We start from the raw sequence: 26,256 nt of genomic DNA on the forward strand, positions 1-26,256 counted from the left end.
TTTTTTGGTTGTCTTCTTGTATTTTCTTTGCTATATTCTTCACAGAAGAGCCTATAGATGGTATGATTGCGTGTTATATTTATTTGGTGGGATGAAAAAGCAAAGTTTTAACTACTTGATTCTGTTAGCTGGCTGAATCTGTTTCATTAAAATTTTGGCTTCATGCAGTAACTTCAATGACTTGAGCGTTTCAACTCTATACTACTCGATTTTAGAGATAATCGTATTGATCATGCTCTCTGTTCCCTTCCTTCTTCTGCCTCGGCAGCCTGTCCTTCCTTTCGGGTCGATACGTGTTGTATCCTTTGGCACTTTGACTAGATCTATAATCTTGAAGGGGATTACTCTACAGATTCTGCTCCTGGTTAGCTTTAGCTCGTCAAATCTCCTCCTTCTCTCCTTCTTTCTTCATCCTCTTCTCTTTAATGAACGGTTGATGGATTACAGGCTCTGATTTCGGATCCTCCACTACTAAATCTTTTCACGCATGTTGCAAGGTCGACTATAGTAATGAAGTTGTATCTAGTAATTTTGTCTCTCTTCTTTTTTTTTTAAAAAAAAAATGCAATACAGTTTTCCTGATTATGTAACACTCTTTTCTAAAAAAAAAACACATATGGCGCTGTTTTTTTTTCTTGAGACATCATTATGGCAAAAGATGTGCTTTTTAAGAATGACAATTTTAGCTTTTTTGTTTCAAAAAATTATATTTTTAGGGCAGTAGTTGTCTTTTTAAATAAACAACAAGGAAATTTCTAAAAATTTCCTGTTTAAGTATTCTGTTTTTTTTTCTCATTAAATTAAAATTAAAAAACAGTTTATTAACAACACGGCAGTAACTTTTCTGTTGTCCTATAAATTAAATCTAAGATTCGGCTAAAACCATGATATCCACATACTGTCTTTTAAGGTTTTATCTTTATTCATATTTGGCAACAATATCATTATAAGAGATTGAATATGTAAATTTGAGACGGCAATTTTTTTTTAAAAAGGAAATATGTATGAGAATGGTTTCCATAGATACGGTAATTATATAATGTACATGCATATATTTGTTACACTAAATCACTCCTTTTGTTTAGTTGTGTTTTATATTTGAAATATGTCTCCATGGTAATTTAAAAAGGGACAACACATTATTGTAATCGTCATCATAACTTTATCACAAGCTGACTTATAATACCATATTTTCTAATCAAACATGCTGATCGTAAAATTATACAAAAAATTCTATTAAAATTCTCATAGTTCACTTCATCAAATAATATTAGAACATCTAACACTTCATTATTTACATGTTTTATTCGGTCATAACTAATAACATTTTACTAATTCACACCTTATCTCTGGCTTCTTTAACAATTCTTATAAATACTCATCAATTTAAATTCATTAATAAAATATTCGACTTTAGACCTATTGTTCGGTTTCATTGATTTCTTTTGTCTTTTATTATAATACTTTTTATTTGATATTCTATAGAAATCTTACAGACTTTTTTTTTTTTTGTACATATTAAAATACACCATTATTAGCTCAGTAATTATTATTATGTAAGCATATATTTTACTGTATTAGGCAACTTAATTATAATTGACATGTATTATACTAAATCCCATTTATTACATAATATAAAATGCTGACTGTTTTTTTTTATTTCTCAGCAACTGTCTTTTTTTTTAATTAATTTGCATAATTTAATTATTTGATTTCTTTTTATATACACATTTATAAAGATGGCCTATAAACAAAATAGCTAAATACCTACATACATTTTATTTTAACAAAAGAAAAGAGATATTCATACAATCAACTGCTTTTACTTTAATTATACAATTTTATTCACTTTTTTGTTTGATGAGAAAAGGGAAATATGAATAAAGAAAAAAAAATATTTTAAGCTCTGGAAGCTTCCTTAAAGTAATCAGCGAGACGACCTTTTTGAGGGACGAACTTAACATAACAACCATCAGGTCTAAGCTTACCAGCAGCACGAGCTTCAACATATTCTTCACGAGAGAGAGGAGTGAAGCCCCACTTCTTGGAGACAATAATCTTTTGTTGACCAGGGAACTTGTACTTGCAACGTCTCAAAGCTTCAATGACAACAGCCTTGTTAGAATCCTTGGTACGAACAGAGAAGATGATTTGACCAATGTTGACACGAGCAACGAGACCGTTAGGCTTACCGAAAGCACCACGCATACCAGTTTGCAATCTATCAGCACCAGCACAAGACAACATCTTATTGATACGAGTTACATGGTAAGGGTGAACACGAATACGCATATGGAAAGAATCTTTACCAGCAGTCTTGGCAATGTATTTGTTAGCACAGATACGGCCGGCTTCAAGAGCTTCAGCAGAAAGTTGTTCATATTCATTAGAAACCAAATGAACACAAAGAGGGAAATCATCAACAGATGCCTTCTTACGACCTAAATCATAAATTCTGAGTTTGGCATCAGGAACACCACGACAGTATCTAGACTTGGGATAAGGCTTATTTTTACAATATCTGTAACAACGAGCAGGACGACGACCCATTTTTTCTGTATATTAAAAAAAAAATAAGAAAACAATTAAAAAAAAAATACAAAAAAAAAAAAGACAAATGCCATTCTTCTTATTTTATTTTTTTTTTTCCTTTTTACTACGGCAGCTGCTTTTATTAGTCATCAATCAACACAAATTGCAGGTCACTTTTAGATGACTAAATGTAGTAAAGTTAACAAATTCATAAACTTTAATGCTCATTCAACTAAAGCTTTTTATTTATTCGAATGAATGGTAATGCCCAAATTGAATTGTATTAACATTGAAAATTGTAAAAATTACTACATTTTGAAAATCAGATGCCGTAATGTAGTAAGAAAAAAAAAATATCCATCCATTTAATTGATACTATGTATTCTTTTCCATCCATTTATTTCTATTCACTATATATCCTTTTATTTAAAATTAAAAATAAATATCTTACCTATATCAAAAGTACAGGCAGTAAAGGAAGGAATCAATCGAATTGATGCTTTTTGTCTACCTTTGTCATTCTACTATCATTTCTCTCCCCCACTTTCTTTTCTTTCCCTCCTCCTGTCATTCCCGCCACTGCCGCAACAACTAAGCTATTTTCACTTGAGATTAAGACAAATTCAATTTTTTTTAAACCAATTAAATTTAATTTTGGACAACTTTATCATTTAAGCAATTTAGACAGACTTTATCTTTGATAGATAATACTTTATTTTGGCTGTTGCTTTAGTCTCATTTTTTTTTTCGCTACTATTGTAATAATGCACTTTTATGTCTTTCCTACAGTTTGAAGTCTGTACTTCTATTTTTTTTTAACTAGTTTCCAGTACTCTCATTTATAAAGGAATATATTTGCAATGTCTTTTTTTCCTTCAATTTAATCGTTGCTATTATTATAAAATATCAAATTTAACTCGATCATTCACATGTGATTAGCCTTTGTGTGTATATGTATATGTTTATTTGCTCCCAAAACATAATACCGAAATTTAGATAGTATGAAGCCTTTTTGACCAAAGAGGAATTAAAAAAAAAATGTTGATTTAATAGCAAAAGAAATCAATATGGATACAAATAGAATTATTTCTTTTATCACAACATGATATAACTAACTTATCTGCTTGAAAACATTCTTCTTCTTCTGGTAGATGATACTACAAATCCCGTAGAAAACAGGAGATGTGATTTTTTTTTTTTTTTTTTTTTTTTTTTTTACTAGTATGAGTAAGCTTTGATAACTTATGAGTATGGCAATGAAGAGTTGAATATTATGACATTTACCGAAGAAGGTGCGTCAAATGATTATAGAGAAAATAAAGAATTAATTTTATCTCATATAATTTATTTATGTACTACACATGAATACTTTTTTTTTATTTTTTCTTTGATCTAAGTTGTGTACGGATTGTTAACTTTAAACCTTGTTTTGCTAAATGACGTGATAATTGACTTGATTCTATGACAAAGTATTAATCTATTATGTTTTGTTTGTATCCTATATTCTAGATCACCTTTCATTCCTGGGTATCCTTTTGCTGTATAAACAGTAAATGGCTCCGAAAAGACTTCACGGATCACTTTATTTCTGTATATGCAAATGTATGTGTGTATGTGTGTTTATGTGTGTATATGCGTGTTCATTATTAAAGTTAGTAATATATGACAATGTGATATACCTTATTAAATGAATCAAACTAAACTTTAAGCAATATTGACCTGTAGTACGAACTGACAGATCAGGAAAAGCAAAATAGTAAGCCTTTTCATTATCTAAATCTTTTAAAAGGGAAGGTGAACTAACAAGTGAACCAATTAAAACTTTAAAGGGCGTATCTGATACTAGACTTCTCAAGACATCATATTGTATTTTCATATTTGTTGACCAAAGTGTAACATGAAGTATATAAAATGGACATTCAATACTAATATGAGCACATATGAGTAGAGTTTGATATATTCAAATTATTTAAATATCTATACTAACTCTTCTTTATCTACGACTGTTAACTTTACAATAGGAGCAGGATCTATAGGCCTTCTATCTTTATCATCACCAACACCAGACATACGACATTGATATGGTTGTTCAACAACTTGTAATATATATTTTCTATTATATAATAATATAGATATAGATATGTATTCATGTATAGTATCTATTTATTTTTGGTATGTATCACTTTACCTTGTATCATTATCATTAACACCATTTATATTATTACGTAATGATCTTTGTTTATTATTTACTTGTATAAGGGGCTTATTTTGAATGTCAATGTTAGGTTCTAGAAAAGTTAGTTTCATTTGATTATTGATGCTATTATCAATTTCTTCTATTTCATCATCAATGTTTACTTCTTCTGCTATAAATTCTTCTTCAGTGTCATAATTTATTAAACTATTAAATAAACGAACATCGTCTTCATCTAACTGATAATTATTCTCAAATATTAAACCGGGCGATGTATTGTAGTTATCAGTCATGTTGTTTTCTAAATGCATGTATCATTTATTAAGAGAAAAAAGAAGAAGAAAAAAAAAGAATTGTATGTGTATTCATACATCATTTTATACTTTTTTTTTCCTAATCGAAGCTGAGTTACATTGTTCAATTAAAGAGGTATACTAGTAATTAAGGCAATTCAGCTATATATACCTTTTATTTTAAAGGTAATATCAATAGTCGGCTCTCCATATAGAAAAGGTCTCCAACATCATCATTTAGTTTATTTATATACATTTACATTTTATGATAGTTATGATAATAATTTAGTTGTAAGACTATGTACTATAAAGCCGATATTCGATCATGTTCTAGGTTATTCTATACAAAAAAGAAATAAAAAGAATAATTTACGACGCACAAACCATTTAAAATCGAATTTTATTTTTAGTAGCGTTATACAAACAACTGTCTTTCTCTAATAATACTTAATAAAGTGAAAAGACATGTATGTTTAAATAATAATTTTAGTAATAAATATATACATAAATATATACATAAATATATACATAAATATCTATATATCTATATACAATAATTAAATTAGAGTATGCTTATTTTAAAGTAAAGATCCATAAGCAAATCTTCTACGTGAACTTGTATCGATGTTAAAATCTAATATTGCATTCTCCAAACCTATTGTATAAAATTTTAGTTTAACTGTTAAGAACAAAAAATACAATCATTAAAAAAAAAAATCAGCCTTTTTATTTTACCAACAAACATCTTTTGACTATTACTCGAAAAACATAAACCGGTAATGGGTGTATCATGGCCTGGAGACCCTACTCGAATAGTCTGTTGACTATCAAATGTACGTGCATCAATCACATGCACATGTGATACGTGCTCTGTAAAAGCCAGTAAATCAATTGCACCTGTCTGTGTAAATTTGACACATCTTGCGGCTCCCTTTGTAATAGATGGATGAAGTCCCGAAAATTTTGCTAAAGGTTGAGTACTTCGAATATCCCAAACATGAACTGATCCATCTTGACTTGATACAGCAAATTTATCAGAGCTATGATTCCACGCCACTGAAAAATTGGCATCCCGAGATACTTTATGTAATTGGTTATATTTATGCATGATGGTAAAAAGTCTATTTCACTACTTTTTTTTTTCTTACCTGCCATAGTAGACATTAACTCAAAATGTCCAGCATTAGTTATATTAAATAATTGAACACGATTATCATCTCCCACTGTAATCATCTTTCTATCATCAGGGCTAATAGAAGCTAAAATAATAAAAGTTATAATTCGTTAGTAAAAAAAAAAAAAAAAAAAAAAAAAAAGAATAAAAAAAAATTTTTTTTTTCTCACATATAATTTACATCATAATATACTTTACTATGATTCACAGCCGTTCTAAAATCTAATGTATCAACCAATTCTAATTCTGGCACAGTAAATATTCGAATAGAAGCATCATTATTTGATACAAACAATCGAATTTGTCCATTTAAACGAGAAAAACATAACCCATTATTAATCGTACCTCCTGGTGCTGTTGTGATGCGTCTATTACGTAATATTATCAGTTTATCATCCTTTTTTTTTCTTCGATTCTTATTGCTTCTATTATTAATGTATATATATATATATATATGTATATATTTACACTTGATAATCACTACTAGTACATTTAAGTGTTAAATCTCCTCGTTGACCTCCTGCTGCCCAATATCCATAACTAGAATAATAACATCAAGGTCTCTGTAAATATCACATATTAAATGCTTCAAATTTGTTAATGGAAAAAAAAATTTATATAAATATATTACTTTGCAGCCATACATGTGGGTGAATACCCAATATCTTTCAAAAAATAGCTTCTTTGTCCCGTTTTATAATTATACTATTTTATATTTTCAAAATTCCAAAAAATCATATTTCATATAAATAAGATCCACTTACTCTGAATATATCTTGTCCAGTAGGAAAAATTAATTGATTTTTATGATGTTCATCATCTGTTAATATCAAGTCTCTTAATTGCCTATATTCAAACATATTTAAAACGCTCTATTCAAAAGGACCTTCTTTTTGTTTTTATTTTATTTTATTTTTTACCAGTGATGAATGGTTACTTTTTGATCGTGAACAATAGGTTTTGGTTTAACAAACATAGGTGCATCACTTATATTATTAAAGTCAATATTTACTGCCATATCCTGCTGCTTTATTTGTTTGTTTAACTTACTTTGATACACAATTTGTATCAATAATTGTCATTGTTGTTTAGTAATAACAGAAAAAAAAACAAGAAGAACAAGAATAAAATTATATGAAATTGCATAATATTTGCTTTTTTTTTATTATAGTGACTTGGAAAAAGCAAGACAATTCTATTTTAGCTTCTTTTTTTCTTGTATGTGACGTCAATGTATAGTATAGATACGACATTGTTACTCGTCAAAACAGTTAAAACACATATAATGAATCCTAGAGCGACAATAATAGATTATTATAAACGAATGAAAAGAAAAAATAAGCGTGCTAAACAGAAGACGTATTTATGGCCCAAGTATTCGAATTATTGTAGTAGTAGTGGATAAGATAACGTTGTGTTTAAGACTTTTAAGTCTATTAAATTCATGCTTTGCTATATGCCTTTTGACTATTCATCTTGAGATGAGTTAAATTTTGATTAAAATGCCTGGATTAATTCGATTTAAGCTTGCCACGAGGGTTATAAGCAAGCTGTTTACTTTATAAAATATTAATTCACATCTAACTTTAACAAAAAAATATATTATTTTTAGCTTAATATCTTGATTAGCTTCAATACTTTAATTTTTTTTCCATCTCAATTAATAAGGTGTTAGAGTAGACTTCTTCTTTTCTTAAGGAATAATAATAGTACAGAATATGTTAATAGTCGCTACCTATCCTCCTTTTTTTTTTTTGATAGACGATATCACTTTGTTCTTCAGCGTATTTTTAATTAAAGATTTGCATAAAGTTGGTTTCAGCATTATCAATCTTTGTTTACTGATTGGTTAGCACTACGTCAATAATAGGGGGGAGAGAGAGTTTTATCTTTTCTTATTTTTAACTGTTTGTGTCCTTATGGATGTATACTTGTAGCTGGTAAAATGCTGAATATCTAATAATCAAATCGTTATCCAGGTATCATCATGGCCTGAGATACTTGGGAAAAAAGAAAAAATCAAGAGGGTGTTTAGCATAGTTATTTTTAAACCCTTCTAAAGAACTTTTCTCGGACTATGGTGTTAGTTTTTTTTTTTTTTTAACGAATCAAAATTTAAATTCAGACAATTTGCTTACCTTTTTTTGGATGAAGTAAATACAAAATTTAGACAGAAAGAAGTTTAGTTTTCAGACAGATTGAAGCTTATGCTTGGGCATCTTACCTGTAAAAACCTTAAACCCTGAGGGTGCCTGTGTTTGCTACAGTGATTTTGTTTCTTGTTTGAGGTTTAAAGATCGGTGGTCTTCCTTTTCCTGACCAGATTGATTCAGAAATAGTCATCATATTCCGGACAGCGTTGACATCTCTCTGCCAAAGTTTGTGGCAGCTTTGGCAAGTCAATACACCATTCCCCTTGAAATTGGACGTGCTGACAGTTTTCAAACTAAGAGAAAGACAGAGGCTGCAAGTTTTGGAGGTATTGAATTCATCAATTGTTACAACAATTAACTGACCTTTAGACTCACGTCTTTTCAATGTTTGATATAATTTACCGACAATGCCACATCTCAAACCTTTCAGCTTCACAAGGTCTTTGCCAAACATTCCAGCTCCAAAGACAACCAGTAGTACCTTCTTTTTGTTTTCATCGAACGAAGCTGCTCTTCATTTTTTAATTCTATTAAATGTGTTTAAGCAAATAGTACAGACTAAAATGAAATGTTTTCTTACTTTGCCCTTTCAAGTTTACTTACTGTCTTGTCTTTTCTTCTTTGCTTTATTCTTCTTTTCGCCTTCTTTTTCTTTTTATCTCTTTTTGAACGATTATATTTGGCGGTACCATGTGTCAACATATTTGCCATTTGTTCAAAAGCCCTCTGTACACCTTGGTATAAAGAAAAGCGATCTCTGGCATTATCTACACTGTAAAAGCTGAGCAAAGCATCAAGATTCTCAAACATATATTTTACATGATTTTGGTATGTGGTAAATCGAGAAGTCTTTGGTGAGGGGATATTGCTTTCAATTAAACTGATGCAGGAGAGTGCTTTCTTGTCATTCAATTGCTTTATATATCTTGTGGAACCAGTCATATGGTAGTATTCTTTTATGGTACACCTTCTTATATGCTTGTCAGATTCTAACCCAATGGCTGCAGTGAACACGGATTTTCGCCCAGGATCAATGGAGATAGGCACAAATGTGTCTTTCATTTCATACATGTTGAAATCAGAGAGTGTTAAATCAAAGGTTTGAAGGGAAGGATCATGACCAGTTTGACGTTTCTTGTAAAATATAGAATCTATTGAGAAACCATCACTTCGAACCAAGTTTCCGAAAAGCACAGGATTACTTCCGTTTGGTGTCAATTGATCAATACTAGTCAAAGAAAGTGTAGGCATTATTTTGTAACAATTGTAAACTTACTTTCTGTACCGAAGCTTATCAAACCTAAAAGCCTGAAAAAACATTCCCAGCTGGCCTTGATATCTGCAAGGCAATATAAGTTTGGCAAAAACATGCCAGAGCATTAATATTGATTCTTACAAAGCGCCAATTCAGAGATGCTTTGGATAGTAAAGACAATAAATTTTGGAAGCGGAAGCCTCCTGACATCGAATGGTAAATGCTTGTCATGCTCTTCTTCAAAATCAACGTTGAGTAGTAGCAAAAACCTAGCAAAGTGACTAGGATCCTCAGAAAGTGTCTTTAAAGTTGCCCTTTCTTCCTAGTTGCTGCTTTCAGTACTCGCAAAAGCTATGTACAATTCAACATTTTCCCTTTTATCCCAAAAGGGGTTTTCTTTCCTTTTTTTTTTTCCATAGCGATCTGACTAGGGCAAAACAGCATATAAATGCTATGTGCTCATTGGTCATTTTTTAATTTTTTAAATAAAATTTTTCTTTAATCGTATTGTGTTTCTAACTCTATGCTGATGATGTCGTCCTTATTGCCTCCCCTGAGAAACTCACTTCTTTAATGCACCAATGCAAAATTCATAGTTACTACTTAGGTTATCGGTGGAAGCCATTAAAATGTGTCATAGTCGCTCCTACCAATGATCCTCAACCATATCAATTATATGGTACTGCTATTCCCAAAGAATCCTCCTTTTTTTTATCTTGGTGTTCCTATAAAACCTGGTGGTCTACTTGACTATGCTGCTTTAATCCAACATAATATCAATAAAGCCTCTCTCACTATGAATCAACTTGTTGCTATTGGTCTCAACTCCAAAGGTTTTTCGCCTCTGCTTGCATGTCGTTTTCATAGTCAAATTGTTTGTTCTCAATTAGATTATGGTCTTGCAATCAGTTCTCTCTTTGCTAAACTTACCAAAGAACTGGATACCTTTCAAAATTCATGCATTCGACGTATCTTTGGTGGCCACTCACGGTCTCCGACGAAAGTCATGCTTCATCCTGTCAACCTTCCATCCATGAAGATCCGTACTGCAGTCCTCCAAGCGCAATACCTCTTTCGAACTTCCCAATTACCAGCAGATACTCTTCTTACCCATCTTTTGCCTCATGTTCAGTCCTCAAATAGTTATTCCCATCGGTATAAATTGGCTCAAATTACATTGTGGAAACACCTATGCTCACCAATCATCTCAACGTTCGACCGAAAACAATCCTACACTCTTCGTGCTAAGTTTCTAGATAATCAATTTCAAACCCTTCGTCAAGACACTAACTTCATCCTATGGTTTTCCTCACGTCCCACTCTTGAATTGGATCCTATCCTTTACTTACCAATGACTACTTCAGAACGTAGCCGAGTGCTCCGATGGAGACTTGGCTGGGTTACCTGGTGGTAAACCTAAAGAATGTATCTTTCATCCGTCTCATAATTGGAGCCGGCGACATGCTATTGAGTGCTTACATGTACATTATCGTCTCTACATGCCTACTTCAGTCGAAGATCCCATCTCGTCCCTCCTCAACTTGCTTCCGCTACATAAACCTCGTCGTCCTTCTGATAGTACGAGCTGGTATACTTTATGGCCTATTCTTTGTACAATTCTACATGAACTTGATTATTGCTTCCATGATGAATTTCCTCCTGATCCTCTCAATCCTGGTCTCAAGCTGCTGAATTGGTTGTCCAAGTAATAGTGTGTGTCTTCCTGGTCCCTTTGGTCTGGTTTATATTTAAATTGTTTCTTCTCACTTTTTCACTTTTTCCTCCTTATATTTTCTCTTAATTCCAAAATACTGCTCTTTTCTTTTTCCTTCTCGTTTTCTTGTCCTTTAGGAACGTTTTTATTCTTATTTCCCCTTTATAACTGGCTCGGGCAATATTGCGCTACATGCTCATTGCCAAAAAATTTAAAAAATAATAATAATAACAATAAAGCTCCGAATTTAATCCTAAAAATTAAATTGCATAAAGCATTTTTTTTTTTTAATAGCTTTTTTGACTTTAAGCTTAACACCAATAAATTACAGGAATACTATGCTATCATTGAAGCCGTCATGAAGGAAAAAAAAAAAAAAGCGATATTACTCATCTTATTTGGATAATATTTATTATAACTTGAAGCTTTTTGCTTCCATATTTAAATCAGTATTGCTTAAAATAATTAGTAATTGTTTATGTCACCTCCATTAACCTTTCAGCATGCTTGATACATTTGTATACAAGTACTCAGTATGCTATGATAGATGGATAATATTAAAGTCAAAGGGCATATTGTTAAATGCATGCATGCATACATACATACATACATGTATATATATCCATAACAAATAATGGTTATTGTTACCCTAAAATTACTTTCAACATTTATTTTAAACTAGGATGTAATTTCAGGAGCAGGTTTCCTCAAATTATTATTCTAATATCCCTACTGCAACTAATCAGTGAATAAGGCTATTATCAAATAAAAATATGCTTGAAGCTTAAGAAAGTTATCAGAATTCAAGAAATTTAGACGTAATCTAATTGCCTTAAAAACAATGTCATTATCTACTGAGAAATAAGATTATATGTTATATTAGTAGTATATATGAATACATTGCATCATACAGCCACCAATACTGCTTCAAAACAACTCTATAATATTTACTCATTTTAATCTAAATAAACCTTCTTTTGTAGTAAAAAAGAAAATAAAACAAAGTATAATATCTTTAAAATAATTTTTGGTATTCTTTAATTAATAATATGTACAAGGAAAAAAAAAATAAGATGCAAGAAAAACGATTTTATTTAATAAGCCTGTTTTTTTCTTTAGTTCTTGGCGGCAGCAGCAGCAGCTCTACGACGGTCACGTTCTTCAGTAATAGAGAGCTTAACACCCTTACCCTTAGGAAGAGAGATCATAGGCTTGTTCTCTTGACCAATAACGAAGACGTTAGAAATACGAGTAGCAAAGACACGATCAAGAGCATCCTTAATGTGAACAATTTCGAAACCACCAATGTGACGTTCACGATGAACAATTTGACCAACACGACCAATGTTACGACCACCAGTAATCATGACAAGATTACCAACTTCAAACTTGACGAAATCCAAGATCTTATTCTTCTCAAGGTCAAAACGAACAGTATCGTTAGCCTTGATAAGAGGATCAGGATAACGAATAGTACGACCATCATGAGTAGTGATATAAGGAATACCCTTGGCACCGACGAGGACCTTCTTGACCTTACATAACTTGTATTTGGCCTCCTCATCAGTGATACGATGAACAGCAAAGCGACCTTTAACGTCATAGACGAGACGGAAGTTCTCTCCAGTCTTTTCAATTGTAATAACATCTGTTATTTATAAACAAAATCAAAGACAATTACAAGGAAGAGAATAAATGCATCCGGGATTCGTCAAAGCTTAAGCTGTGAGACATCACAATCATAATACGCCCCAATTTAAAACACTTCCCTAACCCCAATCTCTCTATCCCCTCCCTCCCTCTTTATTTTTATATATAAAAACAAACACTTACCCATGAAACCAGCGGGGAAAGTAGAATCAGTACGAACACGTCCATCAACCTTAACTAAACGTTGCATCAAAATGGCTTGAGCCTCACGACCGTTGAGAGCATACTTCAAACGGTTACGAATGAAAACAATCAAAGGAAGACATTCACGGGTCTTGTGAGGACCAGAGCTAGGCTTAGGGGCGTATGAACCTATATAAATAGAAAATTAATATCTACAGGGAATAATATAATGAAGAGAGATATCAAAATTTGAATCATTTTTTTTCTTCTGCATGTCAGTAACATGAATAAAACTCGTCATAATTTGAATCGGATTGTTGAGCTTGACTATTTGTTTATTTTTTTATCATCACACCACAGATAGTAAAAAAAAACACTTGATATCTCCCTTAATATTATCATACATACCCAAAAGTTTATCAAGCATCCAATGCTTGGGGGCAGCTAAACGCTTCATATGCTTCTTAGGACCACGAGCCTAATTTCATAAATAGTTTAGATGGATGGATGGATGGATGGATTATATCTTCTAGCTTACCATTTTGATTAATAAAGATAAAAATAAAAAGAAAGAGAAAGATTCTTTTAAATTAGGCACGCCCCTATTTTTTACTTGTGACCGAAATTAATTTTTTTTATGATATGTGACTGGCTTTTATTAATAAAAAGAATACATGTACAAACATACATTTATTACATAATATATATGTTATAATTGAAAGTATACATTATTTTAAAATGATGTATATTATCTCGAGAACACTAGAAGCCTTCCATCAAAGGACAGCTTTATTATGATGTTTTATATTATTTTTATTTACAGAAAATAATTATTTTTATTACAGAATTTATAATTAAAAATTGTTTCAATTTATCAAGCGTTTTATACTCATCATTATTACAAGGATATGATAACTATTATTATTATTATTGACAGCAATTGTTAACAACAATTATAAAGGATCCTATTTTTACTTAATAGAGGCTTACTAAAAGTCAACGGCTTTTGACCAGCTCCCATTCTATATAAAATAAAATAAAAAATCGGCTGAATATTTTAGAGCATCAACACTATTCTAACCTTTAGTTTTTTTTTTTTAATTTGTCAATTAAATTCACGTTTTCCTCTATATAAATCGGCGGTTTTGATTCGATTAAATGCCGGATTAATCTATCTTGAATCGATATTTTAATTTTCTAATTTCTCGGCTTAAAATTTACAACAGTGAAAACAGTGTCAAAAGGACGATTAAGTCATCATAGTTAAAGCCCGATAACAGAGTAAAAAACGAACTATTTTTCTCTAAAGAATGGACAAGGGAAAATATATGACCAAAGTGGGAAGCGATGCTATAGTTTTGGAATATGTATATCAATATGCTAACAATATATATACATATATAGTTGGTATCGCTATATTCCTTTTGGTTCTTTTATGCACCGAATATTCTCACTTCTATTATTTCTAATCTCTACTAGACCGGCATTGTTTCTGTTTAAAGTCAATAAAGAAAAATAACATATTTTTGTTTCATTATTATACTATAGATATGAAGACTTAATCGTCTTTTTGGCACTATATTCACTGTGACGACAAAATCTTTCTAAATCATTAAAAAAAAAAAATGCTATTACGAGCATCAATAAATGTTTCACTTTGTAAAAGCTTATCCCTTTTGAGTCTGCTTTTAACAACAGACCAAAATTACTCAATTGAATTCAATTCAGCTGAATAAGGAGGAAGATAAAGACAGTCATATTCATGACTAACAATCAGTTTTTTTTTCTGCACTAGCTACTGTATAAGTAGGTGCATTATTCATTACTATATAATAACAGTTAAATTTTTTATGCTGATCTAAAACATCTAAAATGCTTGTCATAAGATTGAAATAGTGACCAGTAGTCATTTTACCTATCTTTTTTTTTGAAGGTGTTAATAGTCGCCTCACTCTTGTATTTACTACACTGAAAAAGAGTGTAACAAACCAAAATTGTTGTAGTTCTGACTCCAGTTTTTAATTGCTGAACTATCACAGCTTTTTCTTTTCTTTTTTATACCAGGCCATAATCCTCTTCATACTTTTATGAAAAACAGACTCATCAATAAATCTGTAGTTGCTTTCATAATCTAAACCAGTTTTATCCCAATTTACAACTCAATCAAATCTTTTCTGCCTCGGGAGTTTCATTCTTTAGTTACAGTGCACTTTTCTTTTATGAAATTATGCACTATACTTTTTGAAACCTTTAAGCCTGCAAATTGTATTATAAGCCTTTCTAATGCTTAATCTACAGTAGCAGAAGGAAAAGCCTTTAAACTTTTCGATTAAGTATTCCTTGTGTTCTTCATTTAAAATAGGCTTTCTACCTCTAACCCTTTTTTGTTTAGGAAATTCTCTATTTGATATTTTCTTTTGGTCCCTCTCAAGCCAGCCACATGCAGTTTGTCAGACAATACCTAATTGTGCACAGGTTTTTCCTGCAGTCAATCCTTTTTCATAAACACCAAAAAAAAATGCTCATTTGTTATATCATCCTACTTGTTACAATATCTTCTTTTTTACAACTGTGCTTGAAGGCAACTCTGAATTACTTACTTCTAATTTCACCAATAATGATGTCTTTTTTAAAAAGCTTCAAGTCTAAATAGTCATAATAATAAGTTACATTCTCTAATGGGGAAGGGATCACTGTTTACTCTCATTGCAATTGGTTCGTTTTCTGAGGCATATACAATACTTCCTTGTCTGTCTTCGTAACACATTTATAAGCTCATTGTTAGAGTCTTCAAATCTAAAAACTATGCAAATTATTGATAAAAGACTGAGCAATAAATAAATATTTATAAATGAATATTTTTTTTTTTTTTATTTGTGCGGAATTCAAATGTTTTTATGTATAGTTTTTTTTTTAGCAAAGCGTGCAAAAAATTTCTGGAAAAAAGTATATATTTCAGATTTTATATTTCAGTTAAATAGCATATTTTTTTTTTCTGTTTTTTTTCTCTTACTTGTTTATGAATAAAACCTTTCTTAACAATTTGGATCAGCAACGACCAAGATCGAATAGTGTTATTAAACCAATGTCGAGTCAACAGCAAAATAATTCTCAACAATTAAAACAAAATTTTAAGCGCTCTATGAGTGTCTCCGAGGGTCTACATGTCAGATTACCTACACTTCACCATTCAGAAACTGATTCATTACCTTCTTCTCCTTTAACACATCAATATACAAATAATATTTATCCATCAGAATCTAATTGGGCAAATAAATATGAAGATTTCGATATTGGAAAACCAATTGGTAAAAAAAAAAGACCAACTTTCCGAGGCTTGATTCCATTCTCTAATCATCACGCTTTATTTTTTATTTTTTATTTTTTTTAAAAAAAATATAGGTTATGGATCATCAGCAGTTGTATATGAAGCAATATATAAGCCATTAAAAAAAAGAGTAGCCGTTAAAATGATAGATTTAGATATGTTTGAACGTAATCAAATTGACGAACTTAGGGTAATTATATCATTTTACAAAAAAAAAAAAAAAAAAAAAATAGAAAAAAATTTAATTTTTTTTTCTACAGAGAGAAACAGCTTTAATGGCTTTATCTAAACATCCAAATGTATTAAGAGTATATGGATCATTTGTGAATGGGTCTAAACTCTATATTGTCACACCTTATTTATCCGCAGGATCTTGTTTAGATATCATGAAAACTTCTTTTCCCGATGGTTTTGATGAAATTTCAATAGCTACTATTTTACGTCAAGCCTTAGAAGGTCTTGTCTATCTTCATAAAAATGGTCATATTCATCGTGACGTAAAAGCGGGAAATTTATTAATGGATCAGTACGGTACTGTTCTTTTGGCTGATTTTGGTGTCTCTAGTTCATTAAATGAAAATGGTGCTGTCAGAAAGACATTTGTTGGTACACCTTGTTGGATGGCCCCGGAAGTTATGGAACAAGCTGGTTATGATTTTAAAGCGGATATTTGGAGTTTTGGTATTACTGCACTTGAATTAGCTACTGGTCATGCTCCTTTTGCTAAATATCCTCCTATGAAAGTCTTGATGATGACTCTTCAATGTGCGCCTCCTACACTAGACAGAGAAAATTGTAAACATAAATTCTCAAGAGTATTCAAGGAAATGATTGATACTTGCCTTCAAAAAGAACCTACTAAACGACCTTCAGCAGAGAAACTTTTATTGCATCCATTCTTTAAACAGGCTAAAAAGAAAGATTATCTTATTAAATCTATATTGGCCAACGTAATACCTTTAGATCAAAGACCAAACAAAAAAATACCAAAGAAATATGTGGAAGTATCAGATAGTGATGAACAATGGGATTTTGATCCTCCTGCTGATGATGAGTCTCAAAAGCCTAAAAAGCCGCCTATCTCTGCACTCAATACTGCACCTTCCGTTACGATACCTGAAAAAAGTGAGACGCCTGTAGTTCCCTCTTTGGAACGTACCAAATCGGTCGTTCAATTTGAGGAATGTCCGAAACCTGTACTAGTAGATCGAACAAAATCAGTTCACTCACCCTCTAGTGAGCACATGGCAGATCAACCATTGTCTAAAAAACATATTTCATTTGGTGATGCTGTGATTCGAGATCCAACTATCAATCGTACAATAATGTCTCCTGTTGTAGAAACTCCCTCTACAATAACTACTGATCCTTCAATTACCTCAGTACAAGTTACTCCCGTATCAACTCCTACTCATTCTCATCAATCACCCAATTTGCCAAATCATCCCGCATCAGCAGCAGCAGCAGCAGCAACAACAACAACAACAACAACATCTAAAAAATCTCGATTTGTTATCGAGGATAATACACCTGTCTCTCATATGTCACCCCAATCTGAATTATCTATATCTCCTCCTAATTCATCTCCTACAGAGCCAATGAGTGTAGGTTTAGGCATCTCATCTACTATTCCTTCAACAACTACCAATATCAATAGCAATAATAATACACTTCAAGAAGGTGAATTTAAAAAAGGACGTTTTAGTGTTAATCAAACACCAACTCGTTCTTTGACACCTGCCATTGACGACTTAACATACCCTGCCACACCATCAGAAAAAATCCATCATGTCCATCATCCCTCTCTTGATCTCAAGACAATTCCTATGATGCGTAATGCGAGTCAAGATAGTTTTCAAGAACGTAAATCACGTTTTGAAGTCAAACATACAGCTACACCTATCGAACCAACGCCCTTACAAAGTTTTCCTTTAACGCGTGAGAGTTCAAATGCATCTGCACTTTCAAGAGACAGTTCAGTGAATAATAAGATTAGTCGATTCTCTATTGAAGGTCCCAATAGTGATTCATCCACTACAATGAATGGAGCAGTAGTACCACCCGAATGTCGTAAAAAAGGACGTTTTGAATTAACAGGAGGATCTAATAATAATAATAATAATAATACATCATCAGCAGCAGCAGAGAATACAAAGAATGAAACACAAGGTCATGCAGAATCTCCTCAGTCAACAGTTGGGCCATCACCTGTTGTATCGCCTTGTAATTCAGTTTCAAGAGGTCAGGCACAGCGTGTGGTTGATAATTCACTTCCTCAAATGATTTATACACATATGGAGTCTCTTTTAAAGCAAACAGAGGTACAGAAAACGATGCTACATGAATTACTTTCCACTATGCCTACTTGGATCTATCAGCAACAATCAAGTAGTACTAATAACATAAATAATAGTAATAATACAACGAGTAATGGTAATCGAAGTCGTACAGTATCAGATAGTAAAAAACCATCTTTTCTTCATAATGAAGAGCTTTACCAAAGGTAAAATATATATGTATATACAGATATGAATTATATCACCCCTCTCCCCCTCTCTCTTTTTTTTTTAACTATGTTATATGGTTATTAACGATACTATGTTATTGTTATTATTATTATCATTAGAGCACAGGTTAATACTGCATCATCAAACAATAGTTTAGTGATAGATATAAATACAACTATGGAACATTTACAGCAATTATTAGTAAGCACGTTAAAACAAAATGATAAATTGACTCGTGATAAAGACAAATTGATTGCTGAAAATGATACACTAAAAAGAGAAGTGGAACGATTACGAAAGAATCAACAGGGTATTTTATTAAAAAAGCCTACTGTGATAGAGCAACAACAACAACAACAACAACAGCAAGCTGAAAAGACAACACCTACAGTTGCGCCGGAAGCAACCTCAGCGAATATAAATCAACAAGAAAAGGCTTTGTGATAACATATACATAAATGTATTATTTTGTTTTGCTGAATTGTATAAATCGATATATATATATATATAAATATTTATATATATTTATATGAATATATAAAATGTATACATGTGTATTTATATGTTGGCGTATTATTATTTTTTTTTTGTAAGTCTCAGGATAGATTATAAAAGTAATATGATATATGTATATGTATATAGTGAAGTGCTTTATGATACATAATAGTTTATATAAATAAACAAAAAAAAAAAAAAAAGTATATATGTATACATACATACATACATACATACATACACATATATAAGATTTGTATAGTATAATAAGGGTATTGTGTAAATGTTACTTATTCTTTTTTTAAACGCTTTTTGTCATCATGAGATTGACACGGACGCTTTTGACTAATTGTCTTCTCAACTGCACCTAATCGATATGCATAGTCTACTTTACCATTTATGATTGAAATAGACTTGTCATCATCTTTCACTCTCCTCCATGAATAATAGGTTGTTTTAAATAGTTCATTATATTCAGAGGGCTTATACCATAAAGGCAGTAAGAAATCCTCTTCATCATAACCTTCTACTTGTACTTTTAATAATAGACATGCCAAGTCATTTGAATCTGAATACGCAATAATCTTCATTTTCACTTCTGATCCAAGTCTAGCGACTTTGATTTGATTATTTGAAAGCACATGTTGAGATAAATAAACACAATCCCCAAAATATTCCGGTTCTTCACCTCCACAAACATTCCAAACTGTTTCCCGCCACTTATCCTCTAATTGTCGATTAAAGATAGGTTGATATACATCACGTAAATAATGGGTTGTTTCCTTGGATAATTTAATGACAGTAGCAGCTGGTAAAGGTGTTAATCGTAAGGGCCTTTCAGATGAAGAATGACCTAAAGGATCTTCCTCCTCAATCACATCAGCTTCATCAGACCATTTCATTCTCTGCTCTATTTTCCCGATTTTAATACCTTCCTGCCTATGCTCTAAAAGAGCTTTGTTATGTGTTTCCATAATATGACCAATCACTCTCTTTTCCCACGAAGGATTATATTTAGGCCTTACTCCAGGCACATAGACTACTCGACCTTTATTAATCAATCCCTCATATCTGAGTGTGTTCAAATATTGTTTAAATCGATTGACATGGTAAGTACGATCATCCCACATTGTCACTTGACGCACTGAAGGTACATTATGAATCAAGTTTAGTATAAAGCATGTCTTGAAATGCATGGTAGATTTAAACACAGAACTTGTTAAATTGTACGTGAGTTGTTGCTGTCCATTCTTCACTTCCCAATGATTGTCAGAGACCTGTTCTGGATCAGGTCGAAGACCAATCAAATCAAACTGAAGTCCCTTTGAATTTAACATGGTAGGAATCAAGAGATGAAAGGGGTGATAGCGACGACCTGTTAAAACAACTGTCATTGTGTTGGGATCATTAATGCACCTTTTAGCCTCCTTGACAATAGGCTCATTCCAAAAGCCCTTCCATGCCTTTGGCTCAAGTTCTTCAATTGGGCCTAGATCTAAACTACGAATGTCTCGCCACCAACCTGGACCATATACACTTTCTGCTGTGGCGAGTTTAATGAGATCAGGATGCCAAATTGTTGGGCTTAAAAGAGGAGAAAAGAATAATGTGGAATCAAAATCAAAGATGGCTAGTTTTTTAGGATGTGCCTGTGTATTTTGTTGATTTGAATAAAAATAGGATTTTTTATACTGTCTTTGAAGTAGAGCCTTAAAAATAATAATAATAATAAACAAAAAAAAAGAAACTTAAGTTTTTTTTTTTTTTTTTCTTAAAAAAAAAAAGCATACATAATAAAATAGAATTTTATATAGCTTACAATTTCATCTGGTGTAATATCCTTATAACGGGTTACCATAGACAATGGCATTCTGTATTTATTTTTTATTAGATACCAAAAAAAAAAAAAAGAAAAGAAAAAGTAGAAAGCTTAGTATTTTATGCCTTAAAAAAGAAAATTACGGGGTTTTAATTGATTTATGAGACGATTTGTAATGAACAATTTCATTATTATTATTATTGATAAGTTTAACTTTTATTATTCAAGTACATCGTCTCCTAAATATACTGTGTTACTCTTGTCATTTTCAAAAAAAAAAGAAAAGGCGTATAAATGCTTAAAACCTATTTAAAGAGATTAAATATATATGCATAGAGAGAGAGAGAAAGAAAGAAAGAAAGAAAAGCCCAAAAAAATATTATTAGCATTCAGCGAGCAGTCATGGAAGAATCCGGATAGAGCGGGGAAGGAAGGATCGTATCATGAAATAAATAAAGAATCGTATACATAATGAACTATTCAGCAGATCAAAGGGAGATAAATGAATATAGAGGCAACTTGAGTGTGTATTATTATTATTTATTTATTATTTTTTTTTTCAAATTTCCTACAAGTGAGCTGGGAAGGGAGAGTCTTCAATAGTAAATAATAACTTTAGGTGGAGAAGCGTCTATTTGATAGAGTGTAAGCGAATGATGCCAACGTACGGATAGAAATGGAATAAAGACAGTTTGTTAATAGACAACTGTCTAAAGTGCCTACTAAGGATATGACCACGTTCAAGGTGAAACATGAATACGTAAAGAATATGATTCTATATCAGGGATAAGTAACGGACCACGAGCAGTCTAGAAGATCGGGCTTTCATAAAGATATAGGAAACTATTCTAAACATACTAATGACCAAATTGTTCGTTAGTACATCAATTAACACTGTTAGTTTTTAATGCATACCTTTATCATGGTAAGCTTGTAAACAAGACAACTACAATCTACACACCAGTTTGTCTTCAAGTAAGACCTAGCAAAGAACGGAGCTTGAATTGATGGAGGCATTGACTGTTATACGGGATTGTTGGAAAAGGTGAAGTTTCATTTTTAATTAAAGAATTGGAATATAGTACTCTTTTCTTTTTGTGAAGCTGCAACTTTTTATAAGGTTCAAATTTTAAAGGGGTGGTATCAAAATCATATTAGAACGTAATAAAACAGACGATTTTACTTATGTCTATTATTACAACTACACACTATATAAAATTCGAGTACTTTTACTCATAAAACGTGACGATGAATTATCACCAAGTTGAATGATTTATGTTTACTAGAGAGTTAAAATATCAAATAAGAAAGAAAGACAGCTATGTTGCATGTAAATAGACCTGGTCACAATGCCCTCTTCAGCATACACACACAGTCATAAAATATTTTATCAAAATTGCATAATTATAGTAGATAATGCATCCTACACACAACAGTTGTATTTAACAGGAGTACAAGGAATATAATAAATATCTTCAAAACCAAATAATTGCTTCAGACAAATACATTCTATACATTATTATACCTTGCTTAATTGATATAATAATTTCAGCAATACACTATCCACTAGCTGGTTAATGATAGATGCTGTATCGCCGTTAGCAATCCATAACCTAAAGCCCTTCTCCCTCTCTCAATCCATAAACAACGAACTAACTTACAACTCGACTAACTTGTCTTCTATTTCGTTTCTTGTTATATTTGACTATATAAGACGATCTTTAAAATAATTTTATTTTAGACGTCATGATATTCATGAATAGTAAAACGAGATCGAATGCCATTCTTATTAATTAAAAGATAATCTTTTAAATCATTTTTTAATATGACTTCTTTACTTGGAAATTTGCGATCTCCTATTTCTCTTGCAGGCTGTATAACTTTCAAATTAGTTTTGTATAAATAAGGAACTAAGAATGGAATAGGTTGATTTGTGACAAGAATAAGCTATTAAATAAAGCGTTAGTCGTAGTCTTATATTATACAATTCCTATATTTACATTGACATAATTGAAATTATCTTTATGAGGATAAGGAATAGATGGTGATACCATAATCTAATAATAGGTTCTGTTAATACTTATTTTGCTTGAAGGAAAAGAATTGATAAAACTTTACTTGTTGTACTTTGCTCAAGTCACAATTTGTATCCACTTCAACTCTATTAATGGCTTTAGGCTTTTTATTGTCAAAATTGGAAATAATACCACAATTTTTAATCTATATAAAAAAAAAAAAAGCATCTTAGATGTCAAGTAATTACTATTATTATTTTACATACTTTAAGTGGTAAAACACTCGATCCAACATCACGAATACGTTTCTGTTAATTGTTTATTTAGCTTGATTGATTACATTCACAAGTAAATACTATAGTTACCACTTCTTTATCTGATTGCTCCTGGATCCATTCTTTAGCTACAACATCGATTTCCTCTACTGCTTCTACAGGAGGTTCTTCTATCAAAGGATTGTTATTATTATTGGTAATTGACATTGTAAAAGGGAAGATTCAATTAAAAAAAAAAAAAAAAAATTGTTTTGAACGGATGTTGAAAATAAAACAAGTAAAAATAAGAGAAAGTATTCGTACACTTTAGGAAATAATTTCATACACCTTTGGAAAAAAAATTGTACATTTTAGAAAGTCTGAAAGCATTAGTTTGCCTGAATATTCCATCATTACTCTCTCTCTTTTTTTTTAATAAATATTTACCATAAAGATAAAGAGTAAAAAGACTACATTTATTTTCACTTGTATGCTAAAAGACTACAGTTAAATGGGTATCAGGCTTTCTTTCTACAAAGATATTATTTACCTTTATCCATCAAACAACGTAAATTAATAAAAAGACCTACTACTAGCTCAATAAGTAAACAATGTTAGTGTAAAGAATGTAGACATCAAGGATCAAATAAGTTTAAAAGTTATACTTACTTGGTAGATTGCGTAATAAAAGAGAAAAAAAAAAAAGCAAATATCAAAAATCCTTTTCAAAAACGTAAATGTGAAATATATTGAATATGATCAATAGTGGTTCAATACTAAGAGTGACTTGTTCTATTAAGGCTATTATATCGCTATAATTTTCTATAACTAATTACAATACTATTTTTCTTTGAAAGATATATAAAATAAATACAATTATGAATTATGCTATATAATATGGGGCTATTTTGATTTTTGTTATTACTGGTTATATTTTTAAGGTTATTCAACGGTTGCATTTTACAAAAGCTAATTACAACAAACAATGGATTCATAAATGATATAATGGACTACCCTGAAGATCCTAGTGAAAAATTGAAAAGAAAGGGCAAGTTAGTTAGAAATAGCCCTGTTCTTACAGAAACATTATTTCCAAGTTATTTAGATAAAGAAGACTTTCCTGGTTGGGCTTTTAGTACATAGTTTCTTTAGCCTTTTTTTGTTTATATTTATATATACATATTTATACACTTGAAGCATTAAATAAAAACACTGATAGTATACTGTAAAAATATTTATAATTGTATTTAGTAGAATTTATTAATAAAGTATTATATATATTTCGTATAAATATCTATAATCCAATAGTTCTTCTAGGTAATGGAATATCTAAAATACAATTGTCAATATAATCTGCTACAGCAACACAAGTGTATATTTGTTGAACTGGTAATATTGATAATGAGCTAATAGTTTCAAAATTATTTTTCCAAACTTCAATGTTGTGTGCTGAAAAAGATTCAAACTCTTTTTCTGAAGCTTCATACCATTCAACAAACGCGAAAACATGTTGTTTTGCATCTTGATCACAAAACAATTCTATTCCAGGGAATTTTAATTCATGCTAAAAAAAAATACAAAATCCTTCCTATACGAAACACACCATCTTTAGCTGGACTCATTGCTTGTACATACGATCCACGTTTATTTCGGCAATCTATTGAAGTAAATTGTTGACCTAAAATATTGATTTGATCGAATTTTGTAATTAGATCTGTTACAATAACACTAGTGGATATATTGCCAGCAGAGGAGGAAGAAAGAGCAGAAACATGTATCACCTGAAATTTTTGGCCATAACATGTCTTATAGAACTGATGAAGGCAATTGTAATGTTGTCTGTCCATAATCATCGATTTTTTCAACTTTAAAGGAAAGCAAGTAGGAGGCCAAGGTTCACAACCAGTCAAATTGGCACTTTCACTAGCGATATTTAGAAGGAAACTTGCTATATCAAAAGTTGCAATAGGAGAATCTTGATGATATTGTTGCTGCTCATGATTATTATACACAATATCCATTGCATCTTGGTTTTCATTATCAAAATTAAAATCATGACCATTTGGAAGCAAAAGCATCAGTACATTCATCATCATAGGATTTAGCTTGATTTCTTTAGGCAACAGGTTGAAATAATCAGACATGTGAACTTGCTGAAGGTATTTCTTCATATATGTGAATTCAAGCCCTTCTTTAAAGTTTGTTGCTATTCCTTTGATATCTCCATTAGCTCTCTCAAAGCTGTACAACCAGGTTGAATACATGGGGCCAAAGTCACGAATGGTTTGACACAAATGTAAATGCATGTGCATGTTGGGAGTTATAAAATTGGCGCCATACAATTTAACATTGGACTTCACAAATTCTACGAGTAGGTCATGGGCATCATTGATTTCATTCAAAGTAATAGAAGGAGAGGAGAGTATTTGATTTGCACCAACAAAACGTAACCAATTAGTCATATGTTCCCCTATTATTCTTCCCTTTAAAAGCAACGACGAGTACACCAACATCCACGAACGGAATTCATCACCTTTCAAGTTAGAAAAATTGGCAGAGATTTTAGCATTTAATGTAGAGAATTGTGAAGGAACGATGAGCTTTTTGCCTGTTGCGCCATTTCGGTAAGATCTTTACTGGTTAAAAAGGTGTTTGTAGAATTTGAATCCTTTTTGGTAGATTTCCAGTAA

General features: G+C 31.2%; 8 protein-coding genes across 8 annotated transcripts; 1 reads left to right on the top strand and 7 right to left on the bottom strand.

Annotated features, from left to right (window-relative positions):
* Positions 1 to 1,739: 1,739 nt before the first annotated feature.
* BX663DRAFT_496523 (60S ribosomal protein L10-A) lies at positions 1,740 to 2,567 on the bottom strand. Its single transcript, XM_051525783.1, has one exon. It carries the CDS (start codon positions 2,548 to 2,550, stop codon positions 1,900 to 1,902), a length of 651 nt encoding a protein of 216 aa, XP_051386453.1. The 5' UTR covers positions 2,551 to 2,567; the 3' UTR covers positions 1,740 to 1,899.
* Positions 2,568 to 3,720: 1,153 nt separating this feature from the next.
* On the bottom strand, positions 3,721 to 5,027 carry BX663DRAFT_496525 (velvet factor-domain-containing protein). The gene is made up of 5 exons (XM_051525784.1): positions 4,891 to 5,027; positions 4,721 to 4,794; positions 4,520 to 4,645; positions 4,047 to 4,457; positions 3,721 to 3,991 (listed from the first exon to the last, which is right to left on the bottom strand). Exons 1-4 carry the CDS (start codon positions 5,017 to 5,019, stop codon positions 4,115 to 4,117), a joined length of 672 nt encoding a protein of 223 aa, XP_051386454.1. The 5' UTR covers positions 5,020 to 5,027; the 3' UTR covers positions 3,721 to 3,991; positions 4,047 to 4,114.
* Positions 5,028 to 5,480: 453 nt separating this feature from the next.
* BX663DRAFT_496544 (WD40-repeat-containing domain protein) lies at positions 5,481 to 7,304 on the bottom strand. The gene is given in 9 exon segments (XM_051525785.1): positions 5,481 to 5,523; positions 5,536 to 5,674; positions 5,755 to 6,099; positions 6,168 to 6,278; positions 6,392 to 6,561; positions 6,662 to 6,733; positions 6,825 to 7,039; positions 7,114 to 7,179; positions 7,244 to 7,304. The coding sequence occupies 6 exon segments, from the start codon at positions 6,833 to 6,835 to the stop codon at positions 5,598 to 5,600; spliced, it is 786 nt and encodes a 261-aa protein (XP_051386455.1). The 5' UTR covers positions 6,836 to 7,039; positions 7,114 to 7,179; positions 7,244 to 7,304; the 3' UTR covers positions 5,481 to 5,523; positions 5,536 to 5,597.
* A 1,684-nt stretch (positions 7,305 to 8,988) lies between these two features.
* Positions 8,989 to 9,573, bottom strand: BX663DRAFT_420433 (uncharacterized protein; the record flags this gene model as incomplete). Its single annotated transcript, XM_051522399.1, has 1 exon — positions 8,989 to 9,573. A coding segment is annotated over one exon (585 nt), but the record flags the coding sequence as incomplete, so codon positions are not given.
* Positions 9,574 to 12,325: 2,752 nt separating this feature from the next.
* Positions 12,326 to 13,689, bottom strand: BX663DRAFT_496572 (40S ribosomal protein S4; the record flags this gene model as incomplete). Its single annotated transcript, XM_051525787.1, has 4 exons — positions 12,326 to 12,963; positions 13,149 to 13,337; positions 13,557 to 13,626; positions 13,687 to 13,689. The coding sequence occupies 4 exons, from the start codon at positions 13,687 to 13,689 to the stop codon at positions 12,431 to 12,433; spliced, it is 795 nt and encodes a 264-aa protein (XP_051386457.1). The 3' UTR covers positions 12,326 to 12,430.
* Positions 13,690 to 16,116: 2,427 nt separating this feature from the next.
* On the top strand, positions 16,117 to 19,461 carry BX663DRAFT_496584 (kinase-like domain-containing protein). The gene is made up of 3 exons (XM_051525788.1): positions 16,117 to 16,456; positions 16,551 to 16,666; positions 16,737 to 19,461. Exons 1-3 carry the CDS (start codon positions 16,168 to 16,170, stop codon positions 18,981 to 18,983), a joined length of 2,652 nt encoding a protein of 883 aa, XP_051386458.1. The 5' UTR covers positions 16,117 to 16,167; the 3' UTR covers positions 18,984 to 19,461.
* Positions 19,462 to 19,768: 307 nt separating this feature from the next.
* Positions 19,769 to 23,794, bottom strand: BX663DRAFT_529208 (uncharacterized protein; the record flags this gene model as incomplete). Its single annotated transcript, XM_051530225.1, has 7 exons — positions 19,769 to 20,205; positions 20,242 to 21,187; positions 23,041 to 23,244; positions 23,298 to 23,354; positions 23,416 to 23,517; positions 23,579 to 23,620; positions 23,678 to 23,794. 7 exons carry the CDS (start codon positions 23,792 to 23,794, stop codon positions 19,769 to 19,771), a joined length of 1,905 nt encoding a protein of 634 aa, XP_051386459.1.
* Positions 23,795 to 25,125: 1,331 nt separating this feature from the next.
* On the bottom strand, positions 25,126 to 26,166 carry BX663DRAFT_427432 (uncharacterized protein; the record flags this gene model as incomplete). Its single annotated transcript, XM_051522619.1, has 1 exon — positions 25,126 to 26,166. A coding segment is annotated over one exon (1,041 nt), but the record flags the coding sequence as incomplete, so codon positions are not given.
* Positions 26,167 to 26,256: the final 90 nt, after the last annotated feature.

The sequence above is a fragment of the Cokeromyces recurvatus genome (genome assembly GCF_025118155.1).
Source record: "Cokeromyces recurvatus strain NRRL 2243 chromosome Unknown BX663scaffold_3, whole genome shotgun sequence".
NCBI classification, from domain to species: Eukaryota; Fungi; Mucoromycota; class Mucoromycetes; order Mucorales; family Mucoraceae; genus Cokeromyces; species Cokeromyces recurvatus.

Coding starts and splice junctions, on each gene's coding strand:
- BX663DRAFT_496523 (XM_051525783.1), bottom strand. CDS start 2,550: ATGGGTCGTCGTCCTGCTCGTTGTTACAGATATTGTAAAAATAAGCCT.
- BX663DRAFT_496525 (XM_051525784.1), bottom strand. CDS start 5,019: ATGACTGATAACTACAATACATCGCCCGGTTTAATATTTGAGAATAAT. Junction 4,795..4,890: donor AAGAATTTATAGCAGAAGAA/GTAAACATTGAT, acceptor ATTCAAAATAAG/CCCCTTATACAAGTAAATAA. Junction 4,458..4,519: donor ACAGTCGTAGATAAAGAAGA/GTTAGTATAGAT, acceptor TGCTCATATTAG/TATTGAATGTCCATTTTATA.
- BX663DRAFT_496544 (XM_051525785.1), bottom strand. Junction 6,100..6,167: donor GTTAATGTCTACTATGGCAG/GTAAGAAAAAAA, acceptor AATTACATAAAG/TATCTCGGGATGCCAATTTT. Junction 5,675..5,754: donor TAGTCAAAAGATGTTTGTTG/GTAAAATAAAAA, acceptor TTTATACAATAG/GTTTGGAGAATGCAATATTA.
- BX663DRAFT_496584 (XM_051525788.1), top strand. CDS start 16,168: ATGAATAAAACCTTTCTTAACAATTTGGATCAGCAACGACCAAGATCG. Junction 16,457..16,550: donor CGATATTGGAAAACCAATTG/GTAAAAAAAAAA, acceptor AAAAAAATATAG/GTTATGGATCATCAGCAGTT. Junction 16,667..16,736: donor ATCAAATTGACGAACTTAGG/GTAATTATATCA, acceptor TTTTTTCTACAG/AGAGAAACAGCTTTAATGGC.